The sequence below is a fragment of the Pelodiscus sinensis genome, chromosome 2 (assembly GCF_049634645.1).
Source record: "Pelodiscus sinensis isolate JC-2024 chromosome 2, ASM4963464v1, whole genome shotgun sequence".
NCBI lineage: Eukaryota > Metazoa > Chordata > Testudines > Trionychidae > Pelodiscus > Pelodiscus sinensis.
The window spans coordinates 148,101,965-148,125,556 of NC_134712.1; the positions used below are offsets into that span (position 1 = coordinate 148,101,965).

The 23,592-nt window shown below is 42.2% G+C and overlaps 1 protein-coding gene across 2 annotated transcripts in view; it reads right to left on the reverse strand.

The window, feature by feature from the left end:
• Nucleotides 1-21,918, reverse strand: part of EPB41L4B (erythrocyte membrane protein band 4.1 like 4B) — a 266,029-nt gene extending 244,111 nt beyond the window's left edge. The window contains exon 1 of one of the 2 annotated variants that reach the window (XM_075921605.1): nucleotides 17,263-21,918. In XM_075921605.1, the coding sequence (XP_075777720.1) occupies nucleotides 17,263-17,550 (288 nt within the window). In that variant the 5' untranslated portion in view covers nucleotides 17,551-21,918. The remainder of the gene's footprint in view (nucleotides 1-17,262) is intronic. The other variant, XM_075921604.1, reaches the window with a different exon arrangement.
• Between the last annotated feature and the right edge of the window lie 1,674 nt (nucleotides 21,919-23,592).

Consider the following 23,592-nt stretch of genomic DNA (forward strand, 5'->3'; position numbering starts at 1 on the left):
GGAAGCAGCTGGGTTGGAGCAGCCTCCTTGCCCACCCCATTTAATCAGTTACTGGGTTAACCAGTTAAACATTAATTTTAACTAATTAATCAGGATTTTACATCTCTAGTTTGGATCATATTTTTTATCAATATTTCCTTTTGGAACTGTAGGACTCTAATCTTTATATCTTACAAAGTTTGGTTCCTGGCAGAATTTTCCAAATAGCGTAGCCATATTTAGTTGGATTGTTAAATGAGAAGTTAAAGTAGAATAAATACTGTATTTTCCTTTTGTTCACCAAATCTTAAATGTATCTGTAATGACCATATCAGTAACAACAGCAAAGAAAAGTTTCAAATTAAAGGTTATGATTACACTTGTAACATTCACATTTCCTAGTTTCCTGTGAGGGTACGGAAGTCGAGCCTTTATTCTGAACTGCAATTTTATCTTGTACAAGTCTCTCAACAAGATTAGCTACCTTCATTTCATGCATGGGTATCTTACTGGAAAAACCACCAACCATCTGTAATCCTGCAGCCTGAAATGATCCTCCTAACTCCTTCCTCAATCTATTAGTAGGCCCACCTTTGGAATAGAATAAGTCTGCTTTTTCTAAAGTCTCTGGAATTTTTCTAATTTCAATACCTGATTTATTACTTCTATTTGAATAAGACTCATCCTGTTTTGATTCTTTATCAAACTCCATGAAACCAGATGATTTGAGGGATCTGTCTGCACAATTTATGAATCCTGACATTATTAGATTAAGAAGCTGCTACTATGAAAATTACTGTATCGTGAATACATCTCTATGTGTATATCCATCATGAGCTGGCAGGGCTGTGTCACATCTCTGCCAGACAGGGACAACAGTGGATCTTTAGCACTCAGTGACCATCTATTCAAGGTAAAGTATTTTAGAAGAGTGGGTTTACTCCAGTTTCCTAGTCCAATATGAATGGAGAAGGAAAAGAGAGAGCAGTGGGCCGGCGCTTACCGTGTGCCATGTGCCCGGGGCCAGGCCATCCCCGAGCACCTGGCGGGCGCCTGCAAATGCCCGCGGGCACCGTGGTGGGGACCATGGGTATAGAATATGGCATTCACTTACTCAGCAAGTCTGTTCTGCATTTGTGTTCAGAATATATCTGTTGACTTCAGTGACTAAAGTTCTCACTACCCTTTACAACTGCTAGTCTTGCAAAACCAACACAGCTAAGAGTGACAGCAATATTCTATTCCTTGTATATCAACATAATGATTAACTGAATTCTCATCTGCTCGCGCTGTACAATTCTAACTGATGGCAATAAAACTGCTCAGGTTTTCCTAAAGGTATTCTTTGAATAAAGTGGGTTTCCAGAGATGCAAATGAGAACTTTACTAGCTTTACTAGTAATGATACATGAGAAGGCAAACACCCAGCCTGACTTCCAGATCCCACAGTGAATTTACAGGGCTGTTCACAAGTAAATAGATTTTTTAAACAAACAGGACATATTTAATAGAAAATTGATACTCAGTGATAGGGAACCCCATGATTTCATTTACAGTTGTTTTTCACAGAAAAGTCATTTCATGAATGGCATATTTAATAAGAAGCAGTTTCTTAAATGACACAGCATTATGCTACCATAGGCCTCATGAAATGTAAGAAAGCATAGTAGGGAGCTAGTGCCTCAAAATTACAGTTTAGTGAGGTTTACAATTCCCGTTCACTTGGACTTTTGGAGAAAAAGTCTCTTCTCCCTGGACTACTGAATATTTGCCTACTGAAACTTCTGCTGCTGCACTCTGAATACAACAGTCAAGCTCAGCCTAGTTTACTAATCCTTATAGCTATCTATTCAGTCTCCTGATTTTGCAAGGATACTCCAAATCCGTTGAAATACTTTGTGAGGAAAAGCAGCTATACCTGACTATTTAAAAGAAAGAGGGCAGTTAGGGAGTGAAGGAGAGGAAAGAATTTGCCTTTACACCATGTTTCTTAAACTTAAGACCAAGGATCACCAAACCATTTTTTTTATGAGGAACACCAAGGATTTTTTGTTGAGCAACCAAAAAAAAAAAAAATGGGGGGGGAGGAGGCTATTGTCCAAAAAAAAAAGGTCACCTGCCCCTTTAAGGACGGCCATTTTGAACTCTGTTCTTTGTGGCACACCTCCGACTGCCGCAGAACACAGTTTAAGAAACACTGCTTTACACTCTCTCTCCTTTGTTTTAATTTTTTGAAGCAAGAAGCTCTTGCTCATTAGAGGAAAAAAAAAGCTTTCCATGAAGTTACTATCATGAAAGCCCTTCCTAAAGAAAATATAAAACCTCTTAGCTTTTCCCATTTATTGGAATGTTCATTTCCTCTAGTGGGAAACAGAACCATGCTGCATTCTTCTCTTTCTAATAGAGTTGGATAGAAATCCACTAAATCTTGCTCTGCTTGTACAGACTGACTCATTGGGGGCCCTGTGGAACTGCATGTCTGAGAGGAAATAGTGATTATTTCCTTGTATAAGCTCGAATTCATTCTCTCTGGTGAATCCTGATATGGAATAATTCAACAGCTAAAACAGCATTAGCTATGTACTCTGAATGACATCCACGAGTCCCTTAGCTTCCTTGCCACATATACAAGTTGAAACTCTCTTAACCAGGATTCTCTGGTCTGGCAACATCCATAGTCCAGCACATATGTTGCAGGACCAGGGAATACTGGGGAAGGCCCAGCAGCATGGATCCCTGCAGGGCTGGCACAGCAGTGGGCTGCCCACAGCGAGCTGATGGTGGGGCCACCCAGCACATGGCAGAAGGGCTGCCCAGTGGAGTTGGGAGACCTGGAGCGTGGCTGCCCAGTGGGGCTGGGAGCTGTGGTAGCTAGGTGGGGTAAGGAGCCACGGCGCACAGCTGCTTGGCGGTTACCAACACTCCAGTGCAGCATGCGTAGCTGCCCTGCAGGTCCTGGAGCCCCAGTGCCCTGCACATAGCTACACAATGCCTCCCAGAGCCATGGCAGCAATGGCTGGCCATCACGAAATGGGGAGCAGGCTGGGAGACCAGTGAGCCAGGCCAGTCTAGGGGGGCTGGTAGCAGGGGTCCAAAAATATTCTTCCCTGGTACAGCAAAATCCCTCATCCAGGACTGGTCAGGTCCCGAGAGTGCTGGACCAGGGAGGTCCAACCTGTATTCCCATAGGGCTAATCTATACTTAAAAAGCTACAACAGCACAGCTGTGCTACTGCAGGTGCATCCTTTTAGTACTCCAGCATAAATGCTACTAGGGATGTGAACGAGTAGTCAAGTAGTTGACTACCCGATAAGCAGGAGCTGGCTCAATTCCTGGTCCCCTGTCGGGTCTCAGGAGAATAGCTTAAGCCACTGCTCTATCCCTTTAAAAATGCCAAGTGGCAACAGAGAATGGGGGGTGGGGCTTGTGCTGAGAGAAACCCAAGGGACTGGCTGCTGCTGCTCTGTCCCTTTCAGAATGCAGAGTGACAGTCTGGGGACGGGGGGTTGTCCTGAGATCCAGAAGTGAGCACTGTAACTACCTTTCTCTAACGACTAGTCGAGTAGTAGATGGAAATTCCACTGACTACTTGACTAGCAAATTAACCGCTACTTAACATCCCTAGATGCTACCTGTGGTAGCTAGGTCAATGGAAGAAGTCTTCTGTTGACCTAGTGCAGTTTACACTGGGAGTTAGGATGTCATAGCTACGTCTCTCAGGAGGTGCATTTTTCACACCGCTGAAAAGTGTACCTTTATGATGTAAATTCATAGTGTACACCAGACCTTCGCTTACTGTTTTTCTGAAGCTACCGAACAGACTCATGCAGCTCTAAGAAAACTGAGGGCTGATCTACAGCTCTGTCTCTTAGAGGTATGAAAAATCCACAGCGCCGAGAGATCCACGTACACCAAACTAACCCCCAGTGTAGACAGCGCTAAATTGATGGAAAGATTCTTTGTTGACCTAACTACTGCCTTCATGGAAGTGGATTAACTATGATGGGAGAAGCCTTAGCACTGTGGTGAGCATTTACACTGAAGTTCTGCTGTAGCTGTTCTACTACAGTGTTTTAAGTTTCGGCATAGCCTCAATCTCTGAGAAGTCAAATGCTTGAAATTTTGCTGTCCAAAACAATTCTATATCTTTTACGCAGGGATAAAAATTCCATTTTCCAAAGTGTGGTATTATACAAGATGTCAAGTGATACTTCTTCACTTTCACAGCCAGTACACCATATCACATAATAAACAGAGCCAAATAATACCTTTCATGTTAACACTTTACAAAATAACTAATCCTCAAAACACCCTGTGAGAGAAGTAAATTAGTATCCCATTTTACAGACTGGGAAATGAGGCAGAAAGCTTTTGACTTGACCTGGTTCACAGAAGATATCAGATTGGGGAATTATGCTAACAAATTCCTCTTCTATTCTTCAGCATACCCCAAAAGTCGTTGTCTTCTATGTTCTGGTGTCTGACCAATTTTTTTTAAAGTCTTAAAAATGGTACATCTAAGTTCATAGGAAGTTCAGGGTTTATATAGAAAGGTGGAGTAAAATGTGATGATGGTGTTAGTGAGATGGAAGGAAGGAGTTGTAGGAACGAACACTGTGAAGAAAAGAAGGAAGCTTGATTGTCCTTCAAGAGGTCTCTGAGCTAAATCTGTCCACTTTCACCATCCATGAGCTCCATTTGCAGTCTTCTTGACATGCACATTGTAGCTATTATGTGCTTCAGAATGCCGTTTTGACCTTTGATGAAGGTCCAAGGACTCAAACTAAGAAAACTACACCTAAGAAATAAATTTCTACATATACAGAAAAAATAGTAAGATACTGTTGATATGCAGACAGAAAAAACCCTATTTATTAGAGTTTTTCATTAATATTCTCTCCTTTGTGAAACATTGTCTTTCTATTTATTTTGTAAGTTTCTCAGGCCATACCACACACATGGAAGTGCTGTTAGCACAAAAACCACAAAATCAGTTAACAGTTCGTCACAATGCCAAACACATCTCTCCTTCTACTAAAAAGGGATAAGTTTCATTCTTAGGATGTCAGAACATATTTACCTAGCTGAAACCAAGTTCCTCTTCCTTATCACAACTATATGCTTAAAGAAACAAGGATCAGCAAACAATTACTGTTCAAATGATTGAATGAGTTAAGTATTCTTTCTACCCATACATAAGGAAAATTAACTTCAAAATGTGCTTTGTGCCCGGCATAACCCAATAAAACTACACAGATCATGAGATAAATCAGAACATCTACTGACAATATTTTAATTCTAACAAACAATATTATTTCAGTTTAAAAGAACAGAAGTTTTATATTTTTCCTTATAACCTTAGGCTATTTTATGTAGAAAAATACTTGAACAATACTTATGCCAACACAGTCAATTTTTTTTCACTTTTTAAAACTAAAATATATACAAGCCACAAAGAATGTGTGTCACAATACCTTATTTTAAGGATGTTGAGTTATGGTTAATTTACTAGTCGAGTAGTCAATGGAATTTCCATTGACTATTCGATAGGCACTTGTACATTTTGAAGGAGGAATGTGAAAGAGCCCCACCCCAGTGAGGAGGAATACGGAACTCCGCATGCAGCCTGGAGCCAGCGGGAAATCCCACTGACTCTGGGCTGCATGCCATGTGTCAGCTTTGAAATGCACAAGACTCCCCAGAGGGGGAACTCTGAGTCCTCCACTGACCCCAGGCTCCATCCTGTGCGGCCACTTAGAATGCTCAAGAGCCCCCATTGGACACTCAAAGCCGGCACACAGCATGCAGCCCAGAGTGAGCGGGATTTCCCGCTGGCCCTGAACTTCATGCAAAATTCTGCATTCCTCCTTTGAAATGTACAAGAGCCCCAGTAGAGGCTCTTGTACATTTCAAAGGAGGAATGTGGAAGTGCCTGTCGACTAGTTGAGTAGTCGATGGAAATTCCATCAACTACTCGACTAGTCAATTAATTGCTAGTTAACATCCTTAGAGTGTACATTGGGAAAAGGGGTCTTACTATACAATGCTTGGGAGTTTAGTAGAAAAGATACCCCACCAGTGACAATGTAACCCACACAGGGATGTAAAATCCCATTTAACTGGCCAACCATCTGAATGTAATGTATAACAGATTAACTCCGTGGTCCTCAACACAGTGCTTGGTGGGGGGAGCGCCGGTCCTGGGCGCGCGGTGCTTTCGGGGGGGGAGGGAGCGCTGGCCCCGGGCGCACGGCGCTTGCGGGGGGGGGGAGGGAGGGCCGGCCCCGGGCGCGCGGCGCTTGCGCGGGGGGGAGGGAGCGCCGGCTCCGGGCGCGCGGCCCTTGGAGGGGGCACCGGCCCCGGGCACGTGGCTATGGGGGGGCCCCGGCCCCGGGCATGCAGCTGGGGGGGGGCGCCCCCGGGCACGCAGCTATGGGAGGGGGCGCCCCCGGGCACACAAGTGTCCCCGCCCTCTGGCGCCCGGCGGGCGAACGGCCACGCCCCCTGGCGCCCGACAACCTCAAAAGGTTGGGGACCACTGGATTAACTGATGAAAGTGTGGTTGGGTAAGGGGAAGTGCTCCAGTACAATTGGGCTGGAGTGCCCCTGCCTGCAGCATGCAGACAGGAGCTGCTCCAGCCAGGCTCCCCCTTCAAGAGGCTTACTGGTTAACCATTCCCATCCCTAGCTAGGTGTGGTGCACTGTCTGGAACGAGACCACTTACAGTGAGAATAATGAATCTGCTCTATAGCTTTAGCTAATAGTCAGATGGTTTTTAGCCCATGCGATAGAGGCTCATGCACTAAGTTCCAGAGGTGACTGGTTTGATTCCACCCACAGATGACGGAGTCTGACAATGTTACACCATCATTAGTACTAATAAACTGGCAGTAACATTAGCATATGCAAAGATCTAGCAGTTTCTAGAATTTTTTAACTCTGTTATTCCCTACTTTGCAGAGAAATTATGACAGTAAGTATAATCAAGACTGTGAAGAACTCAGATATTATGGTAATTGATGGGAAGAGGGGCATGTAAGTACAAACTGTCTAGCTACTGAAGCCCTGTCTACACCAGACAATCTGGGGCAGGTCAGTAGTAACCAACAAGCATTACCATCAGTGGCTACTGAGTGGCCTGTGTAAAATGAACTGGGGAGCTCAGTTCCTAGTTGACTGTGATCCACATAAAAGAAAAACCTCCAAAATTAATATCTTTACTGACACAAAGTTACCCCACTCCTCCCATAAAAATATTCATGTTCCTCATAGCTCAGGGCCATGAGAGAGCTTGCACTGCCTCTGCCCATGTTATCAGATACCTTTCATGAACACCAGTAGTAATTTCCAAACTATGAATCACTATAATCAGACATCAGTCCATTTCTCTTCATCAATTGTATATGGGTAGGAATCAGATGACAATCTTCCTTTTTTTAAATCTCTAGTCTAAAATTACTATCAACACATAAAGAATGAAGATGTGGAAACATTGGTTTTGTCACTCACATAGGCCCAAATTACCCTCTTTTCCTTCACTATTCAGGTATTTTCATTAAGACCTACTAAGTTTAGAAATGCACCATATACGACAGTAAACAGAAGTAATACTTTCAAAATAACAGGCTTGTTTAAAAGATTCAGAATAGCTATTTTGGGATACCAGACGTATCCTGAAATAGCACCGCAGAAAGGGGGAGGGAAGATAGGGGATAGCGGAAAAAAGTAGATGAAAAATATATTAAAATACCTATATTTTCAAGTGGGGATTTGATTTCTAGCTATTGAACCAAATCGCCAACATCAGCAGAGTAGTAGCTATATCCAATAGCAAGAAATGCCTTCCAAAAATAGAATTTCTTTTAAAAAAGAGCTGTATTTTAAATGTGGGTTGGGAGGGATCAGTAAAGGGAGAAGAAAGTGTGAGAAGATACAGTCTAGAGAGAAACCTGAAACTAAATCTCTCTATTACACCAACGATTCCTTCCCAAAACTACTGGTACAAGACTTCCCGCATTCATACAAACATAGTATAAGCAACAAACAAGCCTTATCTGAGCAGGTGTTTGGATATTGCCCACTAGGCATTATGCCTAGAGTGCTGCCTCTCTTAGGGTTATGACCCTGGGTAAGAGGAAGCACACCTATCAGTTATTTGCCTAATTTAAAAGATAATAGAATCATCCCTCACTCAAAAGTCTACATGCAAGGCTCATTACTGAGGAAAAACAGTAAACATATTAAGGATCTGCATTCTACTAAAGAGCTTTGCAGCAGTATTACTATTTCAAATTACTGACACGATTATTTGTGTTTTTAATTCCACTTATATAAAAATAATCTTTCATCTGGAAAGTTCGAGGTCTCATTTTCATGTTGTATCACATTATGGTTCTAAGTAATTACTAATAAATATGGAAATATAAAGTTGTTGTGTTTGTTGGTTTTTTTTTCCTTTATTTTCTTGTAGATATGATCTGCCCCAAAGAAAATATTTGCTAAGTTTACTGTTGATAAATTACTCGCTGCTTAATGATATGCAAAATGTTTACTTGCAAAAAACAGACAATCTTTGGGAAATAAGGTTTTTCTTCTCGTTTGACATCACAGTAGAAAAGTCCAAAATAAAACTGCAGCATTTACAAACTAATGATAGTTAATAAAAATATTGATTGACACTCTCAAAAAGAGAAATGTCCTGCAGCCTAAGACAACTACAAAAATTCAAATCTGTCCAAATAAATTTAAAATTACTTCCTAATTCCCAGACAAGCTGCCAACCTGCATTTAGTAAAAGTTAATACATTTAGTATCACATCAGACTTGAGGCTGAAAATGAAAGTGGCTTCCACTCTTAGCACATGTCTAGATGTACAGCGCTATAGCAGATCTGAAAAAGAAATGGGTATTTTCTAACCACGCCTGGTAAGTTGCTAATTCTTCCTGAGTTCACATTCAATACAAATAAGCATCTTGGAAACATGTACATGGCTAATTGGGTATGATTGCACAGCAACATTGTTTAAAAAAAATCTTTTCATACAGCCATATTCAAAATCTAGTTTGTCCCTTCATAAATAACACTTTAAAAGATATACTAGTGTAACATGATTTTACTGTTTAGTTTCACTGATTCTTCAGTCTTCCAAGAAATATAATTCAATACAATGTTATGATTCTTTAATATGTGCCCTTATGCCTTCTTGAGTTTGAATTCTTGCTCTGTGTATAATATTTATCTGACTACAAACTCTTCAATGCAGGGTATTTAATCCTGCGCTGTTGGTTGGGGGTTTTATATTTGATGGTATTTCTACATTTATATTTGTCATATTTGAGGGGGTGTATACAAATAACATTTGTTAGTGTATTCCAACAATATTTTGAATCAATGTTTTCAGCGTATTTAGCTTCTTAAACCAGATCTTGAAATGTCATTATTTTTCTCTCTGAATATCTGTAGTTCCAAATGAATGAGGGAGGACGCTTAAGTTCATCGGTCATATATTATTAATACACTAATACGCAAATAATATTTCATGTTTTGTAAATTGAGTAGATGTATATGGCACTTTTCTTGGCAGGGATATATTAATAGGATGGAAAACAACATTTACTAAGGCATGATGCTAGAAGCTTTGGTGGCTTGATAAGATCATCAACAATGGACACAGACTGAACACCCAGGCAGACAGGCCAGAGGTTAATTCAGATGGACAGGCTAACGGTTAGTCCATTGGTGGGAAACTACTCCAGCCTGGCTGGGCCCACTGTGCCTCGAAGGAGGGGCTGCTCCAGCACCTTCGCCTCCCTCCCCACTCGCAGCATGGTGGGAAGTTAACCAGTTAAACCTACAGTTTAACCAGTTAATTTACAAAATATTTTATATCCCTACTTTAAACATTTCATTATTCCTCCCTCTCCTTTTTCATATTTTTATTCAAGCAAAGGAAAAAACAAATGTTTTGCAGAAAGCTCTGTTTCTTAAGAAGGTGACAAACACTAACGCATATAAGGCAATGCAATATCAATACATGTAATAAGTCAAACTGCAGGCTTCATAGTTTCAGTAGAGCAGGCTATCAACTTCGTGCATTTGTTTATTTTTTTAATCTCAGAGTGCGATCCACAAGTTGGATTGTGAGCATTTTTCCCATGTGTCTAAATGTATGATTCACACTGTTCTCTTAGTAATCGCCAATGACGTAATCAATCAATGTATGCATGTTTTTGAATGACAGTGATAAAACCCAGGAATTATTTGACTGGATTGTCACATAGATCTGATGTTTTATCAACATGTGCTCAATCCATATTAATACACTGAGTCTATTACTGGGGTTTAAGATTCCGGCCTCCCATCTCACAGCAGTGAAAATCCATATCAAGGCTATTGCATGGAAATGAAGTGATTCTTTAACTTTGGGGAAGATCTGCGGAGGAAGCAGACAGATCTATTTCCTGTGTTTCTTATGACTGAATGGCAAGAACCTTGCAGATGTCTCATCTGCCCCTCCTTTTTAGAAAATATTGGTAAGACTGAAGTAGAGACAGAAGAACTGGCCACCCTCTGGTGCTCCTGACAATCCTCCTAGGAGCAGTCCTCATCCAACTACCTAACCCCCTGAGTAACCTAAATGCCCTTTCGAGGAGCAGACATTCACTCAGAGTGTAAGTAGAAAAGTGGGGAGGGAGAAATCAGTTAGTCACTGGGGTTGGTGGGCCAGAGACAGCTGCTTAAGACACAAACCACAGTTAAGGAGAGTAGGTCAAAGTGCCAAGGCCATTTTGTGAAGCAAGAAAGGAAAATAAGATATTAGCACTAGGGCGTGGAAGAACAAGGAGACAAAGGGAATCAGAAAAAATTATGGGGAGCAAACGTGCCCTTACCTTCACCTTTCAAACACATTATTATAGTTATTCCCCTTCCCTCCCACTTGGTAAATTATCTAGTTCAACTGGCAACTCTCTGCAATAGAGGCCCTCTCATATCAAGCAAGACTTATATAAACAAAAAAGTAATCATTATGTAATTAAAGAATTGATGTTATTAAAGATAAGCCAAAACAAAATACTGCTCCCTATAACTATTTTACTATACTGCAACCGTAATGCATTTAAAGTACTGCATATTTTAATATGCACTTTTACATGATTGATGGTTTTCATATACTGTTATAATTGTACAGAGTAACACAAAGTGCTACAAATATAACCAAGGTTGTAGGAAAATACTATAACGTAATTAAAGACTATTGAAATGAATACACTTGTGATTACACTAGAATGAATGACTTTAAACATTATTCAATTTGAATAGATAACTATGCAAGTCTAGTGTTCCATTAATATTTCTTGCATTTCATTTTTATCAGGTTATCAAAAAACAACATCTATAACAAAACTAACTTTTGTGAATAAGTTTAAATGGGAAATATTATTTATTCATATTAATTCTCCAGTTGTTATTTTATAATAAAAGCATTATTTAATAATATAGTAATAGTATGGTCCTAACAATAATACAAAATTCTGCAGCTCAGAGACAAACTTGAATCAAAGGATTCTATTATATATTAGTCGATTTCAGAACACATTTTTCTCAAATGAAGGAGTTTATTTTTACAAAAGATATGCTCAGGAAATAATGTAAGTGGCGGAGGAATGAAAAAGTGTTATACAGAGAGCCCTCTTCCTCCCCAATGATATTTACATATTGTATCAAGTCTAATGCTTGACAAATAATAAATCAGAGAGAGGCCAGCAATAGCAAAGTGTTTCTTAAAACACCAAAGTATTATTTTACATTTACATTTAATAAAAACAAGAGTTTACACTGTTGGTACACAGTTACATTAACACACCTATCATTATATTATTCATCCAAGAAAGAGCTACGGTACCATGAAAACTAATGACTAAAAGTACTAAGGAAATTTTTGTTATTCCTAAATGTTGCTATAGTAGCTGAAACAGTCATTAAAAAGATGTACCAAAAAGGAAGACAGATGTAACCCACTTGAAAACATTTCACGGATTTAAAATATTTTGTCTTTTCCATTTATTTGATCACTAAATATAATATTTTATAGCACACCACACACCTTCTCTGTAATTATATTTTTGGCAACCAAGAGATTATTTTTATTACAGCAAGGTGATTTTTAGTAAAGGAATGTTTATGACCGATCAACCTGAGTTGACAGCTAGCATTTTATAGCACAGAAGTAGCCACGTTATGATGAAGATGCACCAAATTAAAAATGTACATCCCCATTTTCAGAAGTTCAGAGCATCCCACAACTTTGATTAAAATCAATAGAAAAGTTATGGGTACTCAGCTTTAAAAGCCAGGCCTTTTGAAGTGTTCATTTCCACTTGTGGATAAACCTACCAGAACACCACCAACATATTTTGTTTTTCTGTTCTCCATCCTTATTCTCGTATATAAAAGGTATGGCATCACCTACAGCTGCTTTTCTTTTGTTAAGTCATGAGAATCCTGAAGCAAGCTTTCTGAGAGAAAGAAGCTATTATTTTGATAAAAGTGAGCAAACAGCCTTCAATGAACCAACAGCCAAGTTGCAAGGCAAAGATTAAACAAATAATAGCCTCCTGTATAAGTATGGCCACACAAGAAATGCTAAATATGCTCTTGAAGCTTAATAATAGACAGCAAGAAAAGGCTGTTCTGCTGTAGGTCTCTCCTTTCCTTCTCCCACATCATTTCATATAAGACATTCTAGATTTCAGACGTACACATATGATATCTGGTCAGCAGGAACTAATGACACTATTATACATTCTCCTTCCCGTGGGCAATCACCCTGCCGCAAAAGAACTGGTAAATTGCCACTCCCTTCTTCACAACATGTCTAACCTTAACAGCATCTCTAAGATTCAATATGGGGCCCTGAGGAGCTGTGGGTATAAGCAGCAAGCTAGTGTATTATTCTATTTAGAAAGAATGCTTTCAAGGTACACATTTTTGTCTTAAAGATTTAAAAGCAATGGGAAAGTATGTATCAGTAAGCAATGCTCAAAATGTTATGTAAAACATTTAATATAGGAATTGGCTAAAATGCTCCGAACTATATTTCTTACTCTGTTTAGATTACGGTAGTGCAAAGTCCAGGGAAAATCAAAGATCAGAAATGAGGAGAGCTTGACCACATCAAAGACAGTGGAAGTGGGATATATATATATATATATATATATATATATATATATATATATATATGAATGAGGGAAGCGAGAGATATGGGCTGACTCACAAAATAATTTGGAAGCAGCAGCACTTAAGGTTGTACATAGAAGAAAAGAATAACAGAGGCCAGATGTTCAAGGCAGATGGATAAAATAAGATAAACATGATCAGGTACACAAGAAAGAAAGATGGTTTTGGTCACAATATTTTGTACAAAGTGAAAGAAAAAAGTTAAGAAGGAACAAGTGGAAACCATAGAAATAGTTATAGAAAGTGATAAAATAAGCAGGACTTGGACAAGAGAGTAGACAATAAGATTCTCAATTTAGGTGCTGTACCAAAATCTTAATGTTTCCCTTAGAACATTACTGAAGTCAACTTTACCAAATACCTACAGTTATCTATTTTAGACAGCTGGGCAACACAATAGAAAACTTAAAGCATCATTGAAACTATTGTTTGGAAAAGTGTAGGCTTAAGGGTATATTAAGGGATGAATTTTAGGGGTTAAAGGTTAACAAGGCAGACTAATAAAATGATAATTTTATGTTTTCCCCCTCAATACGGAGTCCTTGCCATCATAAACAAAGATACCAATCTTTATAAAAAGTTGTAACTGTTACCTCCCTCCACCCCCAAAAAACCCTTAATCCACAATGCTGTTACTTCATGGACTGGAGCAATGCCTCTTTTATAATTTGTTTAACCATCATTGTGTTTTATGAAAAAGAGAAAAAGTGTGGAACAGATAAAGATATCATCTAAAATAAATCCTCTGCTGAATTAAGTAAGATGCTAACAGTCATTGTGAGCTCCTATAGGGTACGTCAAGACTGCAAGCCTCTTTCGAATGAGGCTTTTTCAAAAGATACTTTAGAAAAAAGCGTCTTTCGAAAAAGAGCATCTAGACTACAACCCGTACTTTCGAAAAAACAAGCCGCTTTTTCAAAAGAGAGCACCCAGGCAGTCAGGATTCTCTCTTTCAAAAAAGCACTGTTTGCATTACATAACACCTTTCTTCAAAAGAGCACTTTTGAAAAAAGGCAATATTCCTAGTAAAACGAGGTTTTCCGCAGTCAAAGAAACTGCCACATTCTTTCAATTTACTTTCGAAAGAACGCGGCAGCAGTCTAGACGCAGGTGAAGTTATTTCGAAAAAAGGGCCACTTTTTTCGAAAAAACCCTGTAGTCTAGACGCACTATAAAGTCCTCCACCACAACCTGTGGAGCAAAAGGAAGAGTTGCCAACAGTTCCATACTCCATCTGAGGACACACATACTATAGTCATGACAGACTTTAACCCATTATTTACAAGGAATTATGTTTTCTTGGTTGGAACATTACAATATTGGCCTGTCGGCTTCTCATTCTTTATTGGACCACATAAATATTTAAATTGAGAGAATAAGATTTCCTTTTATTTTCAACAGAAAAGAAACAGGGAGAGTGCCATTAGTTTATCATATTCAGAAGACATAGAAGAATTATTGATTAGGCACAATTGATCTGGTTTCATGTCCAGTCATGTTTTAACACTGTATGCTGTCTGAATAAACATGATTTTAAACAATAAGCAGGCAATATATATGTGAGTTCAAACAGAGTATAGCCTGAAACTAAAAATATATTTAAAACGAGGAGTCCTGTAGGACCGTTAAGACTAACAGATTTAAAAGGGCATTTATTAGGATATTCCAATTCATCTGACGAAGTGAGTTTTCCTATGAAAATGTATATCCTAAACTGTTAAGTCTCTAAGGAGCCACAGAATTCCTTGTTTTTTGAAGATACACTTGAGACTAAATATTTGAGACTAAATATTTATTGATCTTAATGTACATAAACTTCTGTAAGTATATCCTTAATACATTGATTTTACCCGATTCCTTATTCAAACTTTTCATTAGAAAACCATTCTGCTAAAAAGTAAAATTAGCACTATAATAAATTGTGATTCAGACCTAGAATATTATTCACTCTTTTCCTTTAGGAAATACCAAACTATCTTGAAAAATTATTTTAGTTTGAAAGGAAGAGAGCAATTACTAACATTCTTACATGAAGTAGATGTTCCACAAGCCTGTCCAGATGTCTCCAGCTGCACACCTCACATCTGACCTGCAACCCTGCTTTCTCTTGCCCAGAGACCATCATGGTGCCCAATACTATGTTGGGCAAGTGCACACACAGCACAAGTGGGTGCACACAAAATAAATAATAAAAAAACACCTTAGAATAAAAGTAAATATTCTGCTGAAATTAAACACACAGATACACAAATATAATGGAAAGGGGGTATTTTCTCATACTTTGGGTGCGTCAGCTGACTATTCAAAAGAACTACAGCACCACCACAAAGCGGGTGGGAGAAAATGAAAAGTTTCCAGATCTCTGGAATATTTACTTCTTGCGTGTACTCCCAGAAATTCTTAAATTTTTAAACTCACACTTGTAAGCTATTAAATATTTTTAATATTACTTGAATTTAAAAAAAACTCCTGAAACCATACCAGGTACAAATATAGTTAAATTTTAAAACCCTCACTGAAGAAGCCAGGAACAAGTTTAGAAATTTGTAATAATAAAAGAAAGAACAGCCCAAAAACAAAAAGAGAAATGTGGAACTTGCAAAATGTAGTATAATTTATTTAAAAAGACAGCTCTAATACTGCAATAGTTAACTCCCAGAAGTGTGGTGAGCAGTTCAAACTAACCCAACAATGGGCTGTCAAGAATTCAATTTTCAGCTGAACTCTGTTAAAGTCAAGGTATCTCTGAAGGCAGCAGATCCCAGTGGATCTCTCAGCAGCACGTTTCAGAGAGGTGCAGAGAATGCTGCCTACAGCCGGGTAAAGCTCAGAGAGACGTGCCTGTACAAGAATGTGAGGACCCTTATAGAGTTATCTAAGCTACCCCCTTATGCATTCATTGCTGAGAAAAGCCCCCGCAGTTCAAGAGAGATGTGCATGCCGGACAAGGAGAGAATTCTGCCTCAGCCACAAGGCAAAGAGCAAGGTTGGCACAGCCTGACACGCAGCAATCCTGCAACTTCAGTCGGAAATGTCAGCCTGCACCTGGGTGTGTGACATTATCAGGCCTAAGACGGAGCCGTTTCTGCACAGGCTTATCGCCTGCCAGGGACCGCGAGGAAGTTGGGGGAGGGAGGAGATTCCTAAGCTTCCCCTCCCCACAACAGCGCTACACGGAGACCGATAACTCCCACCCCAACACACAGAAGCACAACACACCGCCCCCGCCAGGACAAAGGGGCCTGAACCAGCCGCGCGACCCCCGCGACCAGCCCTGCCCCTTGCTTTTCCCCGCAGAGCTACAGGTGCGGACTGTGGGCGCGGTGACCGCCTCTTCCTGAACCGAGGCAGGGGAAACAGGAAAGCCAGAAATCCCGGGGGCAGCTGCAGCTACAGCTCCCCCCCCCCCCATCCCTGCACCGCCCCCCATCAACACTTTCGGGGGGGGGTCGCACACGGCATTAACACGAGCACGAAGCCATTACAATGGAGCAGCTCAGATGGGCGGGGGGAGGCGATGTCGGCTCCCCCTGCCTATGCAGCACGCCCCCAGCGGCCACGCACACGCCCCCCGCCCCCAGCGCCTTAGCCCAGGGATCGCGTCAGGCCCGGGGGTGGGGAGGGAGCAGGTGCAGCTCACCGGGGGAACAGGTGCGTGTCTCCTCCACACGCACAAACGCTGAGGCTGGTTTCTATGGGGGAGCTCCCGGGCACAGGAGACGAGCAACAGTGGCAGCCAGTCAAGTCACCTGGGAAAGGAGGGGGGCCGGGGCATGCACGCTGGGGGGCCAGAGGCATGTCAAAGGGGAAGGAGGCAAGTGTGTGTTAGCAGAGGGGAAGCAACGCGGTATTAGGGCGGGGGGGGCTGCAAGTGGGCAGCAGCGTGGGGTTGGTGGGGAGCTACACCGAGGGGTGGCTGCATCGCGGCATCCGGGGGATTGCACGGAGGGAGCTGCAGCGCGGTACCCGGGGAGCTCGGGAGGCAGCAACATAGGATTGGTGGGGAGTTGTAAGGGGGTGGGGGGGCTGGAGAGCGGTACTTACCGGCAGCTCCACGTTGACGTCGGTCCCGTCCAGCAGGAGGACCCGGCACTGCAGCGCCGCTTTGGTGTCCCCGGCCACCGGGATGTGGACGGCGGCTCCGACGCTGTGCCCGGCTACCCCGGGGTGCGGGGAAGCGGGGAACCCCTCCGCGGCGACGGCTCCTCTCAGCCCCCCGTCCCGCTCGTCCCCCGCCCCAAAGGCGCCTCCTCGCCCGGCTCCACGTCCTGCTCCTCGCCCGTGGCGCTGCATCGACCGCCGGCCAAAGGTCCTGCGCAGGAACCGCAGCATCCTGGGGGCGCCCTGCCCGGCCGCTCACACCCCCCGAGCCCGCAGCTCCGCGCCCAGCTCCGGGGAGCCTCCCAGCGCAACCCAGCAGCGCCGCCCGCCGGGAGCCAGGCACCCGGGCCAGCCCTCCCCGGCTGCCAGCTCCGCCCTCTGCAGCGCCGCCCGACTGAGAGAAGGGGGCGGGGGAGATGCGGCCCCTCCTGCAGCGGGAGCCGCGCCGCGGGGCGCCCAGGGGCAGCGCTGAGGCGAAGCGCGATGCAACCTGTAGCGGCGGTTCCTGGAGGAAAGGTCCCGCGGTGGCTGCTCGTGCACTGGCCCCGCTTTAGCCCCGGCTCCTGCCTTGCGAGTCCGCGCCGCCGCCTTGGAGCGCTGCTCGCCCCGCGGGGGCGCCTGGCTCCCACCTTCCCTGCGCTCCGGCAGGGCGCGCACACTCCCGGGCTGGGGAGGGCGCCTGCGCCGGGACTACCCCCGCTCCACCTCCGGCCAGGGTGGGCAGCGGCCGGGCTGGGCGGGCCGGGGAGGCGGAAAGCCGGAGGGCAGCCTGTCACCTGCCAGGGCGAAAGTCCCACCTGACCTGCCCTGTGCCACTGAAGGGTCGCTGCGCGCTGCTGACCGGGGGGCGGCGCCGGGCCCGCTGGTGCGTGCCCCCAGCCCGACCTTACAAAGTTAGGAGGGAGGAGGGGGAAAATTAGGCGCTGGGTAGTTGTATGTGATTTAGGCCTTGCAACTCCGCACTGTTATTTCACTAATCCCCCTTCCAGTCTCGGGCTGCCCTGTCTCTTCGTCCCTCACTCCCGCCTCCTCCCCTTACTCTTGCCCTCTCCGCCAGTGGGGCTTCTACGACCGAGGGGGAGTTGTGCTGTTAACTGCTACAAATGCAGGATCAGCGGGTGAGGCTAGGGACCCTGGTACTGCGTCTGCCCTTCGTCCTCTGTACTTGCTCCCTGTTGGGTGCAAAGGCTTCAGATCAAAGGGACAGCGGCACCAGCGACTGGCAGGGCAGTTTGGTAAATCAATCGCCGTACTGTAATCCGAGGTTACATCAGGAAAACTTTTCACTTTTTTCCTACTATTCAGAAACCCCTTAATCCAGCCAGAAGCCCCTCACAGATTCACACACACACACGTCCTCGGTATCACTCTCTTGCCTTACTGCCCCCAAAAAAGTGCATACAAGCCCTCACATTGAAAGGCTGTAGCTTACACAGCTACAGGCTACTACTAAGTGACTTGGGATAGTAATAAACCTATGGGAGGGGAATATAATATCTAGACACTTAGGAAAAAGTTAAGGACCACACACAGAAGAGATAAGGGAAAGGGAACTGAGAAAGTGAGTGAATAAAAAATGAGGGCAGCAGGAAATAATAAAATATATGTGCTGTATTTTTGAAAGCAGTCCAAGCCATCTGAGAAGGACCTGGTATCTGTTCACAGCAATAGGATGGCTCAAGGACATGCACGGTACATCTTGTATCCAGGATAGTGCTAGAGAAGGGACACTTGGGAACGCCTTGTTAAAATTTTACTAAATAATTGAAAAGAAGATAAGAAAAATTTCTCTCAGATGAAATGTACCCCTCCTTTAAACACTGATAAATCATTCCTACAAAAATCACATTCTTGGAACACACAAAAATACTTCTGGAGGGCATTTGCTTTCAGAATCACCACTGACTGGTATTTTTTTAAAAACAATGAGAAGTTCTGTGGCACCTTAGAGACTAACAGAAGTATATATAGCATCATGGGCAAAAACCACTTCATCAGATGATCAGCTGGAGAGAAATAACAGGAAAAGGAAGGGAAAAAGGCATGTTAATTGAAACTGGTGCTAATTAGGTTAATTAAGTGGGCTGGAAATGTCCCATGGGTGATCAGTGAAGGTAGGGCTGAAGGAGGAAACCCCTCATCTCTGCTGAGGCCTTGGCCCCCTAAGGGAGCTAAGCTGTCTCCCTGCCCCCACCACAGGGAGGGAGGCAGGGCAGCGCGTCCCCTATTACTATAGGGAGGGGAGAAGGGTGGCTGGGTGCACACGTCTCCCCAACCCCAGAGCACAGGGAGGGCGGGCGCTAGGGGCAACAACACTCTGCCCCCAGAACACCTACAGTAGGTGTTCTGGGGGAGGAGTGTGGGTGGGATCAGGCTAGCCGTTTGGGAAGGCAATGCCTTCCCCTGCCTATCTTTTTGGATACCCATGAAGTGTCCCATACTTAGCGTTTGGTGTAAATATGAGGTGTTAAAGGCAGGGAAGACTGGCTTTATAATGGGATATTCCTTAGGCTATGTCTACGCTACAGGCTTCTTGCACAAGAACTTGTAGAGTGTCCACGCTATAAGCCTGTTCTTGCACAAGAACGTTTACAGTAGATCATCAGAAGAGAGAGCTTTTTGCACACAAGCTATTCCTCTTTCTACAAGGAATAAGCTAGTGTGGACGGGAACAGGGGTTTCTTGTCCTATGGCTAAAAATGTCCATCAAAACTTTCTTGTGCAAGAGAGTATCCACACTGCCATGGACGCTCTTGCGCAAAAGCATATCTCTTGCGCAAAAGCTTCTTGCACAAGAAGCCTGCAGGGTAGACATAGCTTTAATGTCTTCATTCAAGCCCAGGGAAAAAGTGTCCAATTTGCAAATGAATACCAATTCTTGTCTGTTTGTCTCTCTCCCTCTCCCTTTGTAGAAGAATGGTTACTTTTAAATCCATGATTGAGTGCCCAGACAGATTAAAATGTTCCTCTACAGGTTTTTGGGCTACTATTTTTGGTGTTTTATTTCTGTCCATTTATCCTTTGTCATAAAAACTGTCCAGGTTTAAAAAAAAATATCTCAAGGGACAGGGATATTCACTCCAGAATTTCCTACCTCTTCCAATTCAGGCAAAACAGCAATCCTCCTTACTTGATTATGTCTACAAAAACAATTGTACTTAACTAGAAAATCAAACAAAGAAGTTTTGAATAATCCTTCACCCATTCTCTCTGCAGACATAGCAGTATTTAGCATGGCTGGCTTGTAGAAGCTCTATGTTTAAAAAATATTAGCAGTACATAATTTCTAGAGCATTATATTTCAAGAGACTTCAATTTGCATTTTTTTATTATCCAAGTTTGCTATTATTGCACATCTTCAAATCATGTCATAGGTCAGGGTTCTTTCTTCTGTGAACATTACAATACAGTAAGACCATTTTACACTGCATAAGCAGCACAAAATACTCTTAAAGTGACAGAAATATGGCAGTGGTGGCTATTTTGTCTCTTGAATGAGGCTCATCCTTGGCAAAAGGGAAAGAAGGCTTGTTAGGGATGGGGAAGGGGGTGTGATGAGGTGGAAGAGTGAGCAGCTTGGATTCAGCAAGCCACAAGCTTCTGTATGCAGACCCTGAGAATCAAGCCCTTTCTGGGGAAAATGGGAACATCTTTTTTCAAACCATAATCATTCAGGGGGCTAATCAACCAATTATACTTGATTGACTTTCACGATCAGCTCACAAAATATTGTCCAGTAGCCACATTTTTAAAAAACCAGTAAAGTCATAGAGTAGCAACGCCCATGCTGTGATTCCATCATATCTCATTAATGATAAAAGGTTGAAGCTGATCAATAGGTGGATAAGAGATCTTCAAAGGAGACCTGTTTGCTGCAGAAAGTGATACTGGTGATTCAGTAACTAGCTCATTGAAAATCATAGAAATGTTACATCTGCCTGCCCACCTTCCCCATTCACTTGGATCGGTCTTAAAGTGATGCCACATGCTGGTAAAGATCTGCTGAGCTCCACCCTCAAGGTGGCTGCAACTTATCTGTGGGCAAAGATATTTCTCTTAGAATCATAGAAGTGTAGGTGCTAGATGGGACTTCAATGCAGTCCTTGAAGCACGACTACATAAACCTAGACCAGCATTGCCATATGCTTGTCCATCCTAGTCTTAAAAACCTCCATTGATGGGGTTTCCACAACCTATTTCACAGGACCATTAAAAGACTTGAACAATACTGTAACACTGAGACACTCAGACTGACACTGGTATGGAGGTGTACATTGCACTATAATTTAAAATCAAGATAGCCCCTTAGATGGGACATCTTCCTACTGTACAGTTCTTGTATCTTACTCTGGAGAATCAGGTACTAGTCACTGCCAGAGATAGAATACTGAAGAGGAAGCATGTATCTGATCCAGTATGACAATTCCCATGTTCCTATGCTATGGACAGCCCCCAGGCAACCAGATTAGCAGAACTGTAATGAGTAGAAATAACTGCAGCTTAATTGGGCTAGTATTTGTACTTAGTGGCATTTGGCCAAGAGGGTAAGAGGCATGTAACCACTTGTGACAGACTAATGCCTACCAAATAAAGAGGTAATAAATAAATAAAGTAGTAAAGATACTTTTATTCTTGTCATTTCATTCAGGATTTTGTTTCCGTTTAAGTCTCTGGCTGTTGAAAAAAAAAGATAGCTCCTTTTAGTGGAAAAAGCTACTATTGGATGTCCTACTTAAGATAATTCTATTGTGGTATTACATGCACTGTCTAGAAATTAGAGACCTCTTCCTTTTCTTATTTCATCTCACTGTCTATGCATTTGTGGATTTTGCTGCTCTGCCAGACTTTCACGATGTAAAAAAGAATAGTTCTAAATTTAAATAGCATAGTGCTAGATTTTCTTCTTCTGCAATTTGGTACCAATTTCATGTATATTTACGGAGTGATTAAAATGAGTTCACATTTTGCAATTACATGCTTCAGATTTCAGATCTTAAAAACAACTTGCACAAATGGACTCAAACAATGAGCACACATGGTATGGGCCCATTGTCTGTGTTAATAAAAATAAAAAGAGAGAGACCTTGGGAAGATCTGAAGATGATTTAGGCTTTTAGGTTTGAGAGTTTGTTGATTGTGCTAATCCAAAGGATGACACTGAAACTAGTTTGGATGCAAGTCATCAAAGGAGATGCTATTTAGCAAGACAGACATCAAGTTATGATCTTCCTGTGATGAACATGTCTAACTTACCCTTTTTCTGGGTTGCTTTGTACACAGACACACACCAAGAGGAAAACACAAAGGTGAGTGAAAAGGCTTCACATAATTTGCATTTATAAGCCACCTTCTATCAAAAAGGATCCCCAAAGCAATTTAGGTAAAAAAATGGCTAGGCAAACTATACATAGAACCACTTCACCCAACACTGAAATGCAGCAGCTGTGTAACAGCAGAGTCCAATACAAAAATCTCTTTTATAATTTAAATGAAATGTGAATTCAGATAGGCAGAATGTAATTATGCAAATCATAATTTGGCAAGGACATTGGGGCTAATACTTCTATGCTTACAAAAATGTAACATAGAATCTTTAATGACCTGACAGGTGGTCAGGACTTTGAATCTGTATTGTATCAGATGTCTCCGCCAGTTCATTCAACACTGAGCTAAGGCTTGTCTATGTAGGCATAAATTATACAGGCATAAGGCTGGTAAGGTATGAATTTAAACTGCTACAGTTATACCAACATAATGCAGGTGGACACTCTTATTACAGGATAACCTAGTTTGGTTGATATTGCTTTGGAAGTGGTGTCAGATAAGCTGACGACAGACACTTTTATGGCTGGACATGTGTCCAATCAGAATTATACTAGTATAACTATAGTAGCTTAACTATATCTGCACTACTAGTGAAACTTTTCTATGTAGACAAATCCCTAGAAGAAAGAATGTTCCCTGGTGACTGCATTTTTTCCCCCATCCATCTACTGGACAGCCCAACACTAGTTAATTTTATGATACCAGCTAAGGTTTTCATTTTCTAATGGCAGATATGTGTCTTTTAACTATATCATCACAGAGAAATTCAAGGCCCCTTGTGCTATGTGGCACATAAGACCTAAACAACACAGCAAATTCTTCTTTGATATATGCAGCAGTACTATATTGAATTCTACAGCAACTTGGGAATGAGTTAACTGATAGTGAAAATAGTTCAGAGCCTTTAGTGTTTGTTGAAATAAATATAGAAATACAGCCAACGTGAAA